At 31.8% G+C, this 20,714-nt stretch overlaps 1 protein-coding gene across 4 annotated transcripts in view; it reads left to right on the top strand.

The window, feature by feature from the left end:
* The window catches only part of LOC129946747 (adenylyl cyclase 78C), a 162,883-nt gene that overhangs the window by 102,926 nt on the left and 39,243 nt on the right, over positions 1-20,714 (top strand). For 2 of the 4 annotated variants that reach the window (XM_056057061.1, XM_056057060.1), the window contains 5 exons: positions 6,913-7,327; positions 10,401-10,761; positions 10,862-11,130; positions 11,229-11,376; positions 16,641-16,822. In XM_056057061.1, coding sequence (XP_055913036.1) covers positions 6,932-7,327; positions 10,401-10,761; positions 10,862-11,130; positions 11,229-11,376; positions 16,641-16,822 — 1,356 coding nt within the window. In that variant the 5' untranslated portion in view covers positions 6,913-6,931. Of the gene's footprint in view, positions 1-344; positions 778-6,912; positions 7,328-10,400; positions 10,762-10,861; positions 11,131-11,228; positions 11,377-16,640; positions 16,823-20,714 lie in introns of those variants that run through there. The other 2 variants (XM_056057063.1, XM_056057062.1) reach the window with 2 other exon arrangements.

Here is a 20,714-nt window from a genome sequence, read left to right as displayed (position 1 = left end):
CGTTAGTGAAAAGCTGTTAGTCAAAGCCTCTAGATGGATTCGATTCTGAATTTGAGTGAAATTAAAGATCTGATCATCCACTAAAAAAAAAAAAGAAACAAACAAAGAAAACAACCCTCTTTTAAATTCGTTTCATAAAAGTTTTTCACTTAAAAGTGTTTCTTTTGATGTTTTTGAAACTCATATGTAGTCTCCGAAAAGAAGAAAGACGTGAAATTGTCAACCATCAGGTTGCTTCGAGCTAATTTTCACCACATTTCCGGATGGTATCATCATCACCATCAAAGTTTATATCGATTTTATATAGATGATAGAAAATCATCGAAATCTACAAAAACAACAACAACAACAAAGTTCGTCAAAATACATATCGTCAGCGATAATATCTCGAAGTTGAACTATTCAGGGTTAAAACATCCGGGGTGCGAAAAGCAAAAGATACATATATCGTTTTAAACTCGCTAATTTCATTTGAATTCGGATGCATTTTAGTGGAAATAAGTTGTGTGGGGGTTTTGTGGTTGGTCTTTGTCTGTATGAAAAGCTAATGATTGAAGATACGAAATGATAAGGTTCCTATTACACTTTATTCAACCCTTATCAAAGAAAACAAAACATTTGATGAAAAGTGTTTGATAATAATAACTCGTACGTTCGTTAGTTCGTATGCATACGAAACAGTGAAAGTGAGTGTAGACGTTAAACGGGAATTCCTGATCAAAAGAAAAAAGTAGGAATTTTTCTAAAACGAATTTACGCAATTGAATGCATCACGCAGTAAGTAAGTCTTTGATTTATATTTTATTGACATTTCATTTAGTATACCCTAGACACTTTAATAAATTAAATTCATAATACGTAGAATCAAAAACTTATTTCATAATGTCGCAATTTATAAGCAAAATGATATCTCTGTTAGAAGTTTGTTTATTTTGTCTAATTTAACTATAAAAATTTTAGGTTCTCTGTTTTTTAGGAGGAAAAATTAACAAAACGCTTATTGATTCGTTTAAGACTTTGATTAAATCAATTGTTTTAAATAATTGTACCTTTTGATTTTGTGCTCTTTTCATCTCAAGAATTATTTGGAATTTTTCTATTCATACTTGTTAAGGATGTTTTGAAGAAAAAGTCTTTTAAGGTTCGTAGAATTTGTTCAATGAATCAGAAGAGAATTTGACAGTTTTCTACAAATCTTCTTATAACTCTTTAGGCCACTTGACGTGGTAACATCCTTAAATTAATTTTCTTTTTATTTCTTGGTGAAGATCTTAAATGCTTTTTTGAATTAATATTTACCGATTATTTCACATCCTTATGAAATACTGATTCGGACATAGTCAAAACATAAATTTACATCTTAGGTATGAACCGATTATATTGAAAGAGGTAAATCACTAAGATATAAACCTGCATTCGATTAATCTGATTTCTGTTTGTCATCTAGTCAAAAATTAAATAAAAATTATTCATTTAAATTCGATAGAATTATGTCAAGAACAAACAATTTATTAGGGGTTGTCTACATTTTGACGTTAAATAAATCTATTTCCAGTAAGAGGTTTCATTTTGAATATCTGTCACTTTTGAATCTGTCATCGTTTAGCATTTGACAAGTAAAAACTACAACATTACTACAAATGGCTTGATATAAAGTTTAACAATGGATTGAAATTGTTAAAATCTAGTACGAAAATGGTAATCATTTTGAGGTCACAGTTCTTAGTTTTTATTTCCAAAGAGGTGATCAAAATTTGTTTGCTTGGGTTGTCAACAGAAAATCCGTCCGTATCCGAGGCTTGTTGGTGCTTTGCAACTAATGTATTTTTTTCGTAGTCAGGAAGTTACCCCGATGGCACAACCCCAACCTGGAGGTTCCATAGTATAACTCCACGGACGGGGAGCCGGATAAACGGCTTCTAATAAGTCGTAGAAGCCCTATAAGGAGTTCACTAAGTAGTTCAACCTTATTGGAACTGTAGACGCCGCCGTTGATTCCATCTCTCTAAGGAGAGGTGCCTTAGTGGAAACACCTCGTGATGTTGTGATTTAATAGTATTTTTAGACTCATTTCTTTGGATGCAAATGAATAATAAGGTTTGTGTAAATGGTCTACCAATAGATTCGATAACTTAAGGATGAAGTTCATGAAGTTAACGCATAGGTCATGGAAAATTTAAAAAGCTTGATATTTAGTTGATATTTGATAGTTAAGACAATCTCACGCAATGTCATAGGTAGTGCGGTGTTGTAAAGGAAGTAAGGAAGTTACGTTGCATAGATTATATCCAATTCTTGTGGATTACCCAATTTGTTGGAATGCGTACTCAAGGTTGATATTTTAACAAAGTGTTAAACAGAGGTAGAGTAACATATTGATTCTAAAATTTTAAGATTTTAAACAAATCCTAGCTTTACAACGATGGATCTTCTGTACTGCTTAAAATCGAGATTATAATTGAAAAGAACTCCAAGATCTTTAAAACTTTGAACGCGATGCATAGAGTGCTAATATATTTTATAATCCATAGAAACTAGGTATACGTTTTATAGAGATTTTTTAATCGGCTAAAGGTTGATTTTTAATTTATTTAAGGTTTAACCAAACTGTTAATATTCTCTTGATACTAACATATGAGATTATATGCTTATGAAGATTTTTTAATCATCGTGTACCATAAACAAAGGGCAACATCATTGATATTTAAGAAAAGAGGCTGGGTCGCTCACACTGATAACTTCACATCCCGTTTGTCGATTTGTCTTGCTTAAAAGTTTGTAGTTTTTCGTGTTGGGTTACAAAATTGTTAGTTTAGCATTACTTCAATTTTTACCAAATTTGCGTACTGTTTTTTGTAGATGTTATTTTATTAAGAAACGGACGGTTGGATTTTTATAAAAAACTACTGAATATCGTAAACAATATTTTCTGTGAAATAAAAAAAATTTGAGCATAGTATTTTTAATTTTTAAAAAGCTATTTGAGTTAAAAGTAAATTTTTACCAAGTTTTAGTACTGTTTTTTTGTAAGGTTTTTATTTTTTGTAAAAAAAACTGTCAATTTGATTTTTCTCAAAACTATACTAAATGTTGACAACAATATTTTGAGCAGATGAAAGTAGTTTAAAGCCAATACATCAAAGTTTTTAAAAGATATTTGAACCGAAACCCAATTTTTTACCAACTTTTCATAAATTTTCTTTTAAGTTTTTATTTTTTGTAGGAAAATTGTCTATTTGATTTTTTTCAAAATTTTTCAGAATGTTGAAAACAATATTTTTTGAAAGATAAATATAGTTTAAACCCAATATCCCAAAGTTTTGTAAAGATATTTGAGCCGAAAATCAATTTTTACCAACTTTTGTTAATTTTTTTGTTTAGGTTTTTATTTTTAATAAAAAAAACTGTCAATTAGATTTTTCTCAAAACTTTACCAGATGTTAAAAACGTTATTTTTCGTTGTACAAAATTATTCTGCAGTTAAATTAATTTGGTATTCGTTAAATAATCGAGTTGCTAAATTTTTTCTTCAGTTTTTTTGATTTATAAATAAAATTGTTAATTAATTAATTTTAAAAAAATGGACTTATTTGGTATCACGTTGCAATATATTATATAAAATTTAATTCAAGTCCTTCAAGTCTCTAGCGTTTTTGGTGCTTTAGATATTTTGGGTTAACCAAAATGTTCACCTTTTTTTAAACTGCTATGGTAAAAAAACACCGACGCAATTTTCTTGAGAGCCCTTTCTGCAAGTTTCTGCATTATTATCTGTATAGCAAACTTTATTTGAAGACGATATCTCTACTGGGTCCTCAGCTATGGACGAAGAAAAAAACGTCGGGAACGTCGCACACACAGACATCTTTCTAAAAAATCTTTTATTTCGACTCTAGGAACTTTGAAACGTCGATAAATATCAAAATTTTCAATTTGACAAATGGGACCCGCTTCCCATGGGAAGTTAGTAAGGAATAGTGGTCCTAAATGGCCACCATAGGGAACTCCAGATTTGGAAATGAAAGGATTAGAGAAAGAAATCCATGAATAGAGGAGGAAACCTGATTGCCTTCAGCTTGGATGTGATGGTATCATGAGAAAGTTAATCAAAAGTTTAAATATAGTCGAGCTGTTGACAAAGTTCTATTTGAGGACTTAGGAACTTGAATTATTAATTGTTGATCATTTTTACATGATTAAATATAGCAAATTTGGGGATTTAAATGTAAACTATAAACAATTTCTTCAAAAAGCTTGGGATTACAATACAAAGTTTAGCGTTTGGTCTGTAATTACTAGTCCCAGACTTGTAAACCCTTTTAATGACTGGTGTAAATGCCTTCTTTCATATGGTTCAGAATTTACCTAAACTTAGAAGAGGAAATTTGAAGAAGGAAAGATGCTTTAAGACAATTAAAGTAAAACCAAGGAATGTAACATTTTGTGTAACGTCAATTAAAAAAAAATTGTGTGGCGCAAAACTCCGTTGAGAACTAGGGCCTAGTGACTTAGACCTCTCAACCATTCCTGTGTGCGAGTACTGTTGTCAGGAATGGATGAGACGTACAGTTTTAAGCCGAATCCAAAAGGCTTATTTGAGAAAGCACTTTTCATGACAAGAATTATTCTTGCAGAATTTGTTAATTCGTGGCAGTACTCGTGAAAAAAACTTTAGATGGCATAGGCAGGGATCAACCCTAAAACCTTTGGCATGACAGTCTAATGCACTAACTAACGTCAATTTAACATTATTAAAGATTTTCTGATCTGGTTATATATTTATGGGCGAGTGTAGAAAGATTGCTGAAAGCTGTTTTCAAATGTGTTACAAATGTCTGGAGTATGAACTAAATAATTTTATTTGCATTTGTAAAACTGGCTGGATAGCTATCAGAGTTTCTTTTTGTTTTAATAAATGTTGAAAAGCTTTTAGGATCAAGCTTAAGAGAACTTTCAATATTTATAAGATATTCATCACATAAATAATTGTGCAGAGATTTAAACTCTTCAAGGAGGATAACATACAATTAACGATCTTCAGGGGACATGCTTTTAATAAGAAGCATTGGATATTTTTTTTCTGAAAGTTTTAACCTCTTTCGTATATTACGGAAGACAAGAACTGGAATATTTGGATATTTAACAATAAGAACATTTTCATTTATACAGATTTCCATTACATTGTAAAAGTATAAAAAAAAAAAACGTCAACGTCATTCTAAATTGGCATATTTACAACATCATAAAGAGATATGTAAATATTCAGAAAGCTGCTGAAAAGTGGCAGCATCGATAATCAAAAAAAATTGAAAATACTCATTTTAATATCAAGATGAAATCTCTTAAAGGAAAAAACTATAGAAACATTCGACCAGTTTTACTTACTAAAGTGCCTGGTTTAGGTTAGAGAGAATTATCTCAAGGAACAATTTTATATTTTAAGCCAGTCCTTAATTTTACGTTAAATACCCGCCCGATGAAAAAATAGCTTATGTGCAAATATTTAGATAGACGAATTTGCTCTTAGTGAAATGGTAAAAGTTTTGAATTTGTCCTTTAAAATAACTTACATTTTTACCTCTATTTCTTATGATTACTAAAATTGTTAACTTATTCCCTGAAAATGTCTTAATTACAATAATTTAATAAAAATGCTAAAATTTAGGTTGCGAATAAAAAATATTCAAAACCTCCTATTCAGGGACAATCACATATTCGCTGTCTCCAAAAATACCGCAAAATGTTTGGGTTTTCTAATGCGATGAATGTTACTCACTTCTTAGTCTGGTTACAATCTACATCATTTTCTTAATTCTTTGGAAAGTATTTAAAAAAAAAACATTATTTACGTCGCTTGAACGCCGTCTTTTTATCCATTATTTTAACAAAATACGCGCTACTAAAATAGCCAGCTTAATTCATCCCCTTGAACAGTTTAACAGTAAGACTCATGCTACAGTCGTAGTACAGTCAAGTGGAGAGATTTGTTCCTTACCCGTGCAACACGAATGTAGATTGCATTACCAGCCTCTTTACCTCTCTGCCATTGACTTGACTTTCTAACTTTAAATATGAAATACAAAACTAAAATGTTATGAGATAGATATGATACATGTTCGATAGTCAAAGCCCATTTCAATCAAAAATTTAACTCAAAACATTTACATTCCATACACAAACTTAATCCAACCATAAAGTTGGTTCCTCATGTGAAATAATTTCAACGTTTATAGTTACACACTTAATGCTGTGTAAATACTTAAAAATCTGTTCTAAACTACAAAAATGTTAATCATACAAAACCCCATTTAAAAAAGTTAAATGGGGTTTCACAATTTTAAAGACACAAAAGACATTTTCTGAATAAATTAAATCCTCGTTTTAACTTGCATATAGGAACTTGTATAAGAAAACTTCACATTTTCAGAGAAACAAAATTTCCTATGGTAACCATTGGTGGCTGTACCACAAGCAGAAGGATGAAATTGATTTCAATTACAAACAAATTGGCTTTCCCAAGGCGTATCACATAGTCTAAGAAAAATTTACATAATTCCCTTCTATAAATGTTCCGTACGACCGACTTTGCAATTCTGTGATAAATCGAAACAAATCCCAACGAAAAACCCCATCAATCGGTGAAACACACAAAGTTTGCATATTTCCTAATAAATTCAGTTATCTCTTCTGCGTTTGATACATCCCAATATCCCAATATCCCAAATTCTCCGGGGTTGGAAAGAAACTGGAAGGATTCTTGTCTCTTGTTAAACTTAAACGAAACATGACTTTAAAAAATGTCTCCTGAATTATTATTGTCTGATGTAATCTTAAGAAATTATCGGAGAATTAGAAAATGCATATATTTAGAAAAAATGTCATTTTAACCTTTCTTTCTAAATCCTTTCACAGACCGTATTACGAACGAATCATGGACATTGGATTGGTTTCCGATGAATCAAATAATCGGGGTGTAAGTCAATCACCATTGAATATACTGAATGCAGATTATCATCACAGAAAGGATTCATTGACGAAGACGACGTCGAGGATAATAAAGACGACGCCGCCGCCACTACCGCAGTCGAAGACGACAGTGACAGCGAAGAACACGACACCAATAACAACAACAACGACGCCGCTAAATCGGAGATTATCCAAAGAATGCAATATTCTATCAAGTAGTGATAATGGCAATAGTGCAACTGCTTTCAAATTACAAGAAGTCGAAGACGCAGACGACGACCCTGATGAATACGGTATAACCAATATGGCGACAACGATTGACTTTGATGATCTAACTGACAGTGGATTTGGCAGAACTGAGGTAAGCTTTGTGTAGTTTCTCTCTTTTGAAATTTAAGGGGAAACGTCAAACAAGAATGACAGCAGAAGCACAAAAGCGTAAGGATTGAAAGGATATCCGCTCTACATTGCGGGTAATTACAGAAAAGGGGATGCTTTTGTGGTGTGGTTGTGGTGGTAGCGGTAGGGGAGGCTTCTTTCTGTGTAAACGGATGTAATGTTGGCAAATTAACAGTTATTTTTTACTTGGCGTTACAGCGCGTAACGTTGGGAAAGTGTATATATGACACGTCGAACTTTACGTTGTGTTCTATGAGGGAAAGTGCGAATTGGGGGGAGGGTTTAATTAGGTGGCACAAATATTTCAAACGAAACGACATAATACGAAAATGAAATATGTTCATATGTGTGTATAAGACCATACATACGCATTATGTGAAACATGTAGTATGTCGATAAAGATGTACATAGGTACCGATGCCGAACGTTGAAATGAAGAAGCATTGAAAGGGCAAAATGAATCCTTTGAATTCTATGGACATTAATAGACTTGATTATTTCTTAATTAAGTTCTTGAAAGTAAAAGATGTTAATAAGAATTGTGTGAGCTTATTTCCAAAAGTGGAATTTTGTGGTTGATATGGTAGGATCTTATGGATTTTTTATTTTTGTATTCTTTTATACCATATTATGTATATGTACATATGTTATTAGGATTATTGTTTCTCTTTTTGAAAGAAAGTTAATTAATCGACAACACATACTTAAGGCTTCCCGCGTTTAATTGCTTGCTTAGAGAAGCAGTCAGTGAATGTTTAAATATAATTTTATAACACTTTTAAACATTATTCCAGGTGCCAGTTATGAACTACCAAATTTGCAATGGTATTAGAAAATGAAGGAAAAGCAAAAACGTTGCATTTGTTTTCAATATCCAAAGTTTAGTATAGAAAATATTCTACAGATATTTTCTGTACTAAATTTTCTTATCACACAAGAAATACAAATGCAGAAGTGTGTCACAAAATACTTAAAAACTGGGTGGATACCATGCCCTCTAAGTGCAATATATTTGTACCTGCTGCGCACACCTTGGACTCTTCTGAATTTCATTATTAATTTTTACTCATATCTGTACAAAAAAGTGGGAGAATAACACGCCTCCTAAATCAAAGACCGTAATTTCATTACACCACCTAACCTTCACTCTTGCAAAATTTTTAGTTTCTATTATGTAAGGAAATGCTTCATAATATTTATAATTGGTTAATTAATCAGTAAATCACAAAATCAGAGAATCAGTGAATTAGTAAATCAGTAAATCAGTAGTTCAGTAATTCAGTAATTCAATAACTCAGTAATTCAATAATTTAGGAATTCAGTAATTCAGTAATTCAATAACTCAGTAATTCAGTAATTTAGGAATTCAGTAATTCAGTAATTCTGTAATTAAGTCATTCAGTAATTCAATAATTCAGTAATTCAGTAATTCAATAATTCAATAATTCAATAATTCAATAATTCAGTTATTCAGTAATTCATAAATTCAGGAATTAAGTAATTCAGTTATTCAGTAGTTCAGTAGTTCAGTAGTTCATTAATTCAGTAATTCAGTAATTCAGTAGTTCAGTAATTCAGTAATTCAGTAATTCAGTAATTCGGTAATTAAGTAATTAAGTAATTCAGTAATTCAATAATTCAGTAATTTATTAGTTCAGTTATTCGGTAATTCAGTAATTCAGTAATTCAGTAATTAAGTAATTCAGTAGTTCAGTAATTCAATAATTCAGTAATTTAGTAATCATTAATTCAGTAATTCATAAATTCAGTAATTAAGTAATTCAGTTATTCAGTAATTCAGTAATTCAGTAATTCAGTAGTTCAGTAATTCAGTAATTCAGTAATTCAGTAATTCAGTAATTCAGTAATTCAGTAATTCAGTAATTCAGTAATTCAGTAATTCAGTAATTCAGTAATTCAGTAATTCAGTAATTCAGTAATTCAGTAATTCAGTAATTCAATAATTCAATAATTCAGTAATTCAGTAATTCAATAATTCTGTAATTCAGTAATTTAGTAATTCAGTAATTCAGTAATTCAGGTATTCGGTTATTCAGTAGTTCAGTTATTCCGTAATCCATTAATTTGGTAAATCAGTGATTCAGTTAAGGTTTTTGTGATTTTTAAAATTGGCACATTAGTTTTCTTTATAAATATTGCAAATTTGGTGGTTTCTGTCTATATTAGTTTTGAAGTAAGAAAGGGGAAGGGATCCAAAATCGATAAAGTTTCGTCTTATCAAAAGACAATAAAGCTAGAACTACTGTGCCCTTTGATCTTTGATTGTTACACCACTTCTCCTCTAAATGCCTTAATTTATGTCAAAAAAATTTGAACTTTCTTAAATTTCCCAAAATGCACCATTGCAATATTGAAGTGAACGGGGTTGGGTAGTTTTTCATTTGTTCATACAAATGAATTCATACAAATGAAGATATTGAAGAATTTCTCAATGTAACTTTTTTCTACAAAAAAAAAATATTTTAAATTTTAAGTCTCAAATATTATCAACCTTTATTTATTTTAATCTAAAGATGGATTATTTTACTTTGAGAATTCATCCTTATCTTCTTAATGTCACCGAATAATTAATTACTCAAAACCGACAATATGAAGAGGGTATATTTACAGTCCCACCCTATGTTTAATTTAATCGTTTTTAATTAGCGAATTATTGTTGAACTTAATTAGAGCCAATTAGGTAATTTACACAGGTAATAGTGGTTCGCAGTCTTTGCCACTTCCTTTGAGAGCACAAATTAACTGATAATTTCCATTTAACCTTCATAATTATCAAGGATTTAAGCAGTTCATTCTTAAGCCATGAAATATATCAATATTACATAAGGTATTATTTCGATATTGACACGCAATGATTTGACTCTAAATAATATCCATCACAAAGCCCTCGTATTTCTACATAATAATCTATTGATTTATACAAAAAGCCAAAAACACTCTTTTCCTCTTAACAATAACACACTCGCTTTTACTTGTTATAACATTTCAATTTACTCGTATGTACTTTATCAAAGGATCTATCGCCATCGGAAATTGCCAAATTGCCTCGACTGCCTGGTGACGGTGCTCAAATGGAGGACGTCAATCATGTCACTCTCACTCACTCAACAACGCCGACGACGACGACGACGGCTCAAGAACCACCTTCAAGCCCAGTTAAGAACCTGCAAATGAACACCCTATATCCGTGCGCTAATGGCCGAAAGAATAATTGCAAATCACCACAACGAGTACAGTCCGTTCGGATTGTCGAAAGTAATTCCCAAATAACATCAAAAGCAGCCCGAAGAAGGACCCAGAGTTGTGGGATTTTCGATGAAGACACAAATGATGTATATCGAAGGATTGGCGACTTGACATATTCCTATAATATTGGTGAGTAATTTACTCGTCCTATTGACTTTTGATTGTTCTTTGTTCCTTTTAATTTGCACTTATGTTCTATGTTAATCGATATCGCTATCTTTACCTATAGACTCATGTGAAGTTGGAGCTAAACCACAATTACGTCCTTTTAACAATGAAATCTATTCGGCGTTTAAAAGTGCTAACGTAGTCAAAGGTATCCTTTGCCCATCACTGACGAACTCATTCAAAAATAGCTCCCTGGAGCGATCGTACCTTTTGTATACCCACCGACAGCGACAGAAGTCTTTAATCATTGTCAATATTGTGGATTTTGTGCTCAAGGCGGTGTTGGCCGTAATCTGGCTGCTTAAAGAAGCTGAAACCAAAAATGAAACAGTGAGTAGAGTTCGTAGAACGTAAAGAGCATGCAGCTGTCATTATATAGTCCTTGGGGAATATCTCATTTGTTGTGTATATATATATATATTTGTCAGATAAGCAACGTGGATGTGGCAATAACTTGGTCAGGATGCTGTATGGTTGCCAATCTTGGGATATGCTTTCTGGGCTATTGGAGATGCTTTGCCAATAATTACCTCCATTGGGCGGCAGTGTGCACGTGGCTTTTGTTCAATATTCAAGGTAATGTATATGTTGGTGTTATGGTTATTATTATTATGGGTGCGTGTGCCTGATGATGATAAATATACGTACTCGTACTGAAGGATAAACTTATTATTATTTCACACGGGCCAGGAAAACACTATACACAATACACATGTAAAGGTATATAGTTGATATACACCGGTATGCAAAGCTATTGCCACAATAATTGGAACACTTCTTACTTATTTAAAGTAATGCTAAGAATTCATTTAAAAACGGTAATATATTAATTTGTTGTCAAGCTTTTTATTTAAACATTTTAATTCAATAATTCAGTAATTCAGCAATTCAGTAATTCAGTAATTCAGTAATTCAGTAGTTCAGTAATTCAGTAATTCAGTAATTCAGTACTTCAGTAATTCAGTAATTCAGTAATTCAGTAATTCAGTAATTCAGTAATTCAGTAATTCAGTAATTCAGTAATTCAGTAATTCAGTAATTCAGTACTTCAGTAATTCAGTAATTCAGTAATTCAGTAATTCAGTAATTCAGTACTTCAGTAATTCAGTAATTCAGTAATTCAGTAATTCAGTAATTCAGTAATTCAGTAATTCAGTAATTCAGTAATTCAGTAATTCAGTAATTCAGTAATTCAGTATTTCAGTAATTCAGTAATTCAGTAATTCAGTAATTCAGTAATTTATTTGCATTGCATTACAATATTTGCGTCGAATTTCAAGACTTTGTAGTCCAAAAAGTAAACATTGGGCATCATATAAAGGTCGAGGAATATTCCAACGTAATAGATAAAACATGTATCTAGAAGGGCATTTTTGAATTCTTTATAGTACATTTTTGAGTGAATGGAATAAAAAGAATTACATATTATGAACCGAAATAGACCTCACGTATGATAAAAACAGGCTCTTAAGAGTGAAGGGATCCTTAAATTCCTTCGAATTTCTTCTAATAAATCCTAACATAGAACTTGACTTGGCTACTAGATAGTCTATGTGACTATTAAATTGAACTTAGTGTCAAATATTACACCTATATAGATCTTTCTTTTCTTTAATTTTATTAAGAGTCGTTGTTCCTTAAGAATATTCAAAACATAAAGGTGTTGAATGTAAGAATCTGACAGTTAGATATGTACATTTAAAACTAGCTTATTGCTTACACACCAATCATATAAATTGAATAAGTCTTTTTGCAACTTTAAACAATCTGATAAATTTTGTACGATGCAATACATTTTCAAATCGTCAGCAAACACAAGACATTGTGAATGAACAATAACATATCATTGTCATATCATTGACAAGTAAAAGAAACAACAAAGGTCCCAGATGACTTCCTTGGGGGACTCCGGATGTAACCATAATAGCATCAGAATTAATTGAAAATACGAACGAATTGGGTTCGATCACTCAGATACAAGTCAAACCATAATAATAGATTAGAGTGAAAACCATACCCCTTAATCTTTCGAAGCAAGATTTGATGATCAACTCTATTGAATGCTTTGGCAAAATCAGTATAGATCACATCGCACTGAATATCTTTTTCTATTGTTGTAAGCACAAAGTTAGAAAAAATTATAAGATTTGTGTTAATAGAAATACCACTTATAAAACCATGTTGCATTGGAGATATCCCTCATTTAAATAAAAGTATAAGTTTCTTATAAATCAACTTTTCAAAAAGTTTGGGGATAGCTGATATTTTATATAAATATAAAGGAATTTTTCCAACTTTTAAGAAATATGCCTGACTCAAAAGACCGGTTGAATATAAGCAACTGCCTGTGCGGTTTTTTTTCAAAAGTATTGGTGGGAAACAATCAAATCGGGCCTTTGTATCTAAAGTTCTATCTAAAGTTCTATAACTTCGTTTACCTAGATATACAAATTTCCAAAATTCAATGAGTTTATAGAAACTATTATGAAAAAGTTTTGTCTCTTGATTTGGAACCACATACACGGATTGAAAATATTTGGCAAACAAATTGCATATGGTTGAAAGATCAGATGATGTAACGTCTAGATACTGTATTGTATTAGAAATACCCATAGACTTTAACTTGTTGTTTATAAAACATCAAAAATGTTTGGAATTGCTTTTAAGGCTTGTTTTAACATTAAAAATGTAATACTTAAACTGCTTTAAAAAATAGAAATATTTTTGATACAATGTTTCATATTTTTAGAATTACGGAATACTTTAAATGCTTTATTTTTGTGGTTATTCAAATTAATCAATTCCTTGTTGAACAATGGCGGTTTATTTGAATTTTTTAAGCAGATTTTTGGGACGTATACGTACATTTGAGCTTAGAAGTAAACTTTTCATAAGAATTACTTAAATCTAAATTGCTAAAAACAGACAGCCACTCAAAAGTACACAGGTGATTTGACAATGACATATTATCACCATTTATATAACCATAACCATATATATTTTTCTATACTATTTAAATTTTTAAAATAATTATAAAATTTTATGTTTAAATCAAGTGCAAAATGATAGAGGGATTTGGATAGTGGAGTTGAAGAGATAACATTTATATCAGCACAAGTTCCTTGTAGACAAAAATTAAATCAAGGATGCGATCGAGATTATTCGAAAAGCTATCTATCAATCTGCTTATTATCAAAGTCACCTAATCTATCAACAATTTCTCTTTCCCAATCGTACCTAACAAAAGATACTAATCTCGAAACTATGTCTAAGTTTTCTTAAAATTCACAATCTTCTCAAAAAGGACAGATGACACTATAAAACTGTTTAAAAGTATGACACTTAAATGCTGTTTAAACAAAATGCTGAACTGCTAACCAGTATTGTTGTTGAATGGTATTCCTAAAAACTGAAGCTGAAGCTAATTGAGAATCAATTCATGGAGCTCAAGTTTAAAGAAAGTAGGCATGCTCTCTCTCTATCTCTTACAAAACGAATATTTGGAGAACTGAAGATACATTACACTTTATCTATTTTCTGAATTTATGTGAATTTGTTCATTTATCTGCTGAAATAACAGTGCACTTTATATTTAAAGCTATTGCTTTAATATCGAAGCAATACAACTCAGTTTATAGGAAATAAAAGATTCTAGTCTATAAACCACAAAACTATGTCTGGAGCTCATAATAACAACTAATCTAGCTCTTTTCTCAAGTTATGTGTTAAATTCATTTAAAGGTGAGATTCAAATAGATAATAGATATATGCATACCGATTTTAGTAAAGCTTTTGATTCGTTCGCTCATTCAATTTAATACAAAAAAAAACGTTTTCTTTTCCATTTTACTTTTCTTGATAAGCTCTCATCTTATCTAATGGGAAGAGTCATATAAAACACTTTTTCGAAATCTATACAATGTAGCTCAGGTGTTCCTCAAAGAATCCATTTGGGTCCGCTACTATTTAATATTTGTATAAGTGATAGAACTACAATGGCTTTGTTATGTTACACTTATGATTTGAAATTCTTCTTAAAAACGAATTGCCTCCACGATTGCAAGCTACTGCAGGACGACCTAACTCATGACTCGGAATGATATAAAATTGTCCAAAATTATATATGAAATCTGCAATGCTACTCGTATCTCCTTCTTTAGGTCCACATTAGCTTTGACCAAAGGATCGACTTTCATGTATTATCTCATGCAGAAAACATACAAGATTTTGGTATTATATTAAAGAGAAATTATTTCTTAAAAAGTGAAATGGATTATTTAATTAAAAAGAGCTTACTCAGCTGTAGGAGTCATAAAAAGGAATTCTGTTAATTTTTAAATAAATATCAAATATAAATCAATCGTTATTGTTTTAGGTTTAAATCAAGTGTTCTAGTTTTTTCGGTCACCCTTTTATGAAATGGACTTGCAAACGTTGACAGCCAAAATAATTTTTTGTAAAGTGCAAATTAGAAAATATTATCAGAATATTTCATTTTAAAATTAAATATTTAAATTGTATGTCTTTTATCCTTACACTAGTACTAAAGTTAATAACCAAAAATGAAGTTCTGTTCCTATTATTTTGGACATTCCTGTACTAGTAAGTAGTTCGATGGGAAATAATCGCATGCCCTTGAACTTTTATTAGGGCTGGAAAATGTATTTCCTCTATTGCTAAAGTATATGGGGTCTATAGGTATGAAGATATGTACATACATCGTTTTCGTAACAGATACAATTTGACACCTTTCAATCTACGTTAATGAAAAATTATTAAAGGTGTCTTTATAAGTTATAGTAATTCATCATTTTCTAAATCATATGTCAAGGCGTCTTTGTATTTGTTAATATGGCTACAATATCAAAGAAGTTTTTTTTTTAAACGACGAACAAAATTTATGAACAAAATAAGGATTCTGAACATTTGAAATATGAAATACAGAAAGGAGATACATGGATTCTTCTTATAAAATATTTGTGAATTAAGCCTGACCAACTAAAACTTAGCTTCTGATTTAAATGACTACCCTTAATATTTTCAAGTTTAAATACAGTTCCATTGTTAAGAAACTAAGAAATTAATTAAGAGTTGATAGTTGTGAATATTTTTCATAAAAGTGAAAGTTTTGAATATCATAATCAGAGGAAAAAACACAGTTGGTTAAGTATTCCACATTCTTGATGTACGGCTGAAGAAGAATCTGTGTATTTTACAGGACAAAGAAAATTGAGCTAACAGTGGAACTGATTAGTCTTTCCAAAAAAAGATTGAATGCTTCGTGAAGGCGGAGTTAGATAAAGTATTCCACATTCTTGATGTGCAAGTGAAAGATAATCCCTCTATTTAACAATACTTCCGAAATTGAGCTTACGGTTAACTGATTATGCCTCCCACAAATAAAGACTGTTCTTTCGTGAAGATAGAGCTTTACATTATTAACCTGTAATTTGACTAATGGAATTGCAACTTCTTAACAGTTCATTATCTAAAGCCAACTAAAAATATATTTTCCAAGAATTCTTCTTTTACTTCGTCATTAGTCTAAGATTCTCTTTAGACTCTAGAAAAACCTGAAAATTTGTAAAAAAAAAAAAAAAACTGAAGAAAAGCTTTCAGAAAAATACAAAATTTCAACTTCTTGGTGCAAAAAAAAACAATGTATTTGTGTTTTTCAATGACAAACTTAAACCTAGACAAAAAATAATACAAAAGCTATATACGCACATTTAAGACAAATCTAATGAATAATTTCTATTTATTTAATACCATTTATAATTTTGACATATATTATTACAAACAAAATATTATTTATGCATTTGTTTTTTATTTCGTTTCAGGTTTCCTTGGTCAAGGTTTGGGCTTTACTGAACGCGAGAATCTAGTTTGGTATATTCTCTTTGTGATATTTGTTCCGTATGCAATGTTACCGTTACCACTTAAATGGTGTGTAGTTGGTGGTACAATATCGGCTAGTTGCCATTTAGCCGTGATAACTTTAATCAAGTTTCAAAAGAAAATTGTGAGTATAAACAACAACAAGTAACTAGTTTCCTCAAAACTACCAAGTAGATGAGTCCATGTAATATGGTGACCATATTCTTCTCTGGTGATGCTGAAAAGGAATCAAGTATGTTGACGAAACGTTATTTATATCGGATGTTTATTCAAGATAACCCTAAAAAATCAAACCAAATGCGTTAAGCCACATAAACAAGGAAGCAAGTTGGCTGGACCACTTGTTGAAATAAAATTTTCAATAAATTTATATTGTAAAAAAGTTTACGGTTAATGTACGATAAGTGGCGTCGCATTTTTGGAACCAAATGTCTTCAATATTTCACTGATTCATTTTTGAAAACAAAAAATCAATGAGCATGATATTCAGCACAACGGCACACTCAAAAAAAGTTCCTAGTAGGCAAAATCTGGTAGAAAATACCAGCCAAAAAACTGGTACAATAGTCCAAATTTTGTGGTAAATAACTCGAGATTTCCTGGTAAAAAGAAATCTGGTTTTATTAACCAGAAAACTGGTTTCCTGGTAAAATTTTTGACAGAAATTTTTCCGGTAAATGTTACCAGCGTTGTGGTACAAAGAATTTTTTTTCCTGGTAAAATGAAATTATCTGCAATCTGGTAAATGGAACCAGGAATTGTATTTTCTGGTAGATAAAACCAGTTTTCTGCTACTTATTACCAGAAATAATGGGAGTTTAAAAGTTGTCTTTTTTCAGGTAAATAAAACCAGGAATTTTTTTGTCTGCTATTTTTTTCCTGGTAGATGAAATGAGTCTTCTGTTACTTATTACCAGAAATACTGGGAGTCTAAAAATTAATTTTTATCTGAAAAATAAAACCAGGAATTTTATTGTCTGATATATTTTTTCTTGGTAGATAAAACCAGCTTTCTGGTACTTAAAACCAGAAATTCTGGGAAATTAAGAAATATTTTTTTTCTGGTAAATAAAACCACGAATTTTATTATCTAGCATATATTTTCCTCTTAAATAAAAACCAGTCTTCTGGAGCATTTCAACATCGAATTTAAGTACAGTATACCTATCAAGCCTTTCCCGCCAATTAATCGTAAACAACATGGCGATTCCGATAATTTAGCTTAGAGAAAAATGTTTATTCCTTTTTTTATCCCGGTATATTCTACCAAAATTCTGGTACATTTTTACCAGAAAAAAATATTCCTGGTATATACTACCAGAATTCTGGTAAATTTTTACCAGTAATACTGGGGAAAATTTTACCTGGTAAAAAATATTCCTGGTATACCCGGTATAATTTTTACGAGAAAAAAAATTCTCCTTGCTTATTCTACCAGAAATCTGGTGCATTTTACCAGGATTTCTTCTTCCAGACGCCTGGTAGGCATCGAAAAACCACTTTTTCTGGATAAATTTAGTATGAAATCTGATTTTTTTTAGATCCTACCAGAATTCTGGTAAATTTTTACCAGTAATACTGGGGAAAATTTTACCTGGTAAAAAATATTCCTGGTATACCCGGTATAATTTTTACGAGAAAAAAAATTCTCCTTGCTTATTCTACCAGAAATCTGGTGCATTTTACCAGGATTTCTTCTTCCAGACGCCTGGTAGGCATCGAAAAACCACTTTTTCTGGATAAATTTAGTATGAAATCTGATTTTTTTTAGATCCTTCCTAATATTGAAAGAAATTAGGATACTGATGATGCAATCAATTTAAATGCTGATTCGTTAATGGCTTGAGGATTCTGTTAGCTTCATGTAAGACTTATTGAAAAAGCCATTTCCCAGAAATATGTTTCTTCTAATAAACACAATAAAATACACGAAACTTCGTGAATAGATTGATTCACTTCTCTTGTTTTCGCGTTTAACGAATTTTTATTAATTACCAACCTTATTCTTTGTATTGTCATTTGTCAACTGTCAAACTAAGGAAAACAATCATGCAGAAAAAAACACCCTTTATAAACCAAATATCTCATATCCTGATAATGTTTGCATTTATTTACTACGGTCTCTCTAATTACTTCAGGATCTTTAACTGGTCACTATGCTTCCTCGATAGTGACGTTGACGCCAGCGCTGATATGATCACAAGTTTGATTCTCCTGGGAATGAGAACTTTTATCCCGAATAGGGTTAAAAGCATCAGACCTAAAGAAAACGAATGGTTCGATGCGAGCTGTAAAGAGGTTATTAGGGTCAAGAAGGTAAGTTTCCGTTGTTTTAAAGCCAATCCTGCTGAGGAAAACCGGAATAAGTTCAAGCAAGCCAGGAAGACCTGCAAAGCCCATATTCGACGGACCAAATTTTTACATGACCAAAAATTACGGCAAAAAATACTGCAAGTCCCAAAGGCAGTACAAATTTTTGGTCAATTGTAAAAAACATGAGGAATTCTTCCTCTTCCTCGGTTCCCACGCTTGTTGTGAATGACACTCCATTTGTTATCTCCTTAGAGAGAAAGCAAATCTCTTTGCTAGGCAGTTCGCCGCAAATATAACGCTGCCAGTGAGTGTTATGACTCCGCCTGTACTTGAGCGAGTTAATGATTCTATGGGGCAAATCTTTTTTCGCACTCGTACAGTAGCGAGAGTCCTAAAAGATCTTAACATACATAAATCTGCTGGTCCGGATGGTATCCCCGCTATTGTTCTGAAGAGGTGTTCTTCATCGCTGGCAAAACCACTGCGTAAACTTTTTCATCTGTCCTACTCCTCAGGTCTCGTTCCGAGCAGATGGAAAACCGCATTTGTCCAGCCTATTCCCAAAAAAGGCTAATCTTCTTCACCGTCTAATTACCGACCAATTGCACTTACGTCTCTTCTTTCCAAGGTCATGGAAACGCTGATTAATTATCAGCTCAAGAAATATCTTGAAGAACGGAAGCTTCTTAATGACCGACAGTATGGCTTTCGTAGCAATAGGTCCACTGGTGATCTCATGGTTCATCTCACCGAACAGTGGAACAAATCTTTACATAGTTTTGGAGAAAGTAAGATTATTGCACTAGATATTTCAAAAGCATTTGATAGGGTTTGGCATCAGGCTCTCTTATCGAAAATGCTTGCTTTCGGTTTGCATGAATCCCTGCTTCATTGGATTAGTAATTACCTTTCGAATCGTTCTATACAAGTTGTATTGGATGGATTCAAGTCTGAAAACCACAAAATAAATGCTGGTGTGCCCCAGGGCTCTGTTCTATCCCCAACACTCTTTCTCATTTTTATTAATGATCTCTTGTAACTTCTAATCCAATACATTGTTTCGCTGACGATAGTACTCTTAGCTTTTCATATTCGTTTTCAGATTCACACCCCTCTTCTTCGGATGTGGAACTGCAACTACAAAATATGATGAGCTCATTAAATTCCGACCTAAACAGCATTGTACAATGGAGAATAAGAAACCGCGTGGAATTTAATGCTTCGAAAACGCAATGCTGTCTTGTATCGTTAAAGCGAAATATACCCCCCCTGCCATTATCCATAAATGGCACTTGCATCGAGGAAACTGAACATCTCGATATTCTCGGTATGTGTATCACCAACCAATTTTTGTGGAACGATCACATACGCGATGTCGCCAAAAATGCCGCAAGATGTTTGGGTTTTCTAAGGCGATGCAAGAAGTTTTTCTCCCCCTCCGATCTGGCTGTTATTTACAAGACTTATATACGTCCAAAGCTTGAGTATAACTCCCATATCTGGGCTGGTGCTCCTGCAACTTACTTAAGCCTCTTGGACAGTATTGAACGTAGAGCATTTAGACTGATTGGTGACATTACTATCAACAGATCATTTACGTCACTTGAACATCGTCGAAATGTTTCTTGTCTCACCCTCTTTTACCGTTATTTTAATGGTTTATGCTCTAGAGAAATAGACAGCTGCATTCCTCACCTTAAACA

The sequence above is a fragment of the Eupeodes corollae genome, chromosome 2 (genome assembly GCF_945859685.1).
Source record: "Eupeodes corollae chromosome 2, idEupCoro1.1, whole genome shotgun sequence".
NCBI lineage: Eukaryota > Metazoa > Arthropoda > Insecta > Diptera > Syrphidae > Eupeodes > Eupeodes corollae.
Note: the sequence above shows the minus strand (reverse complement) of the source record. Positions and strands in the feature narration are given on the sequence as shown.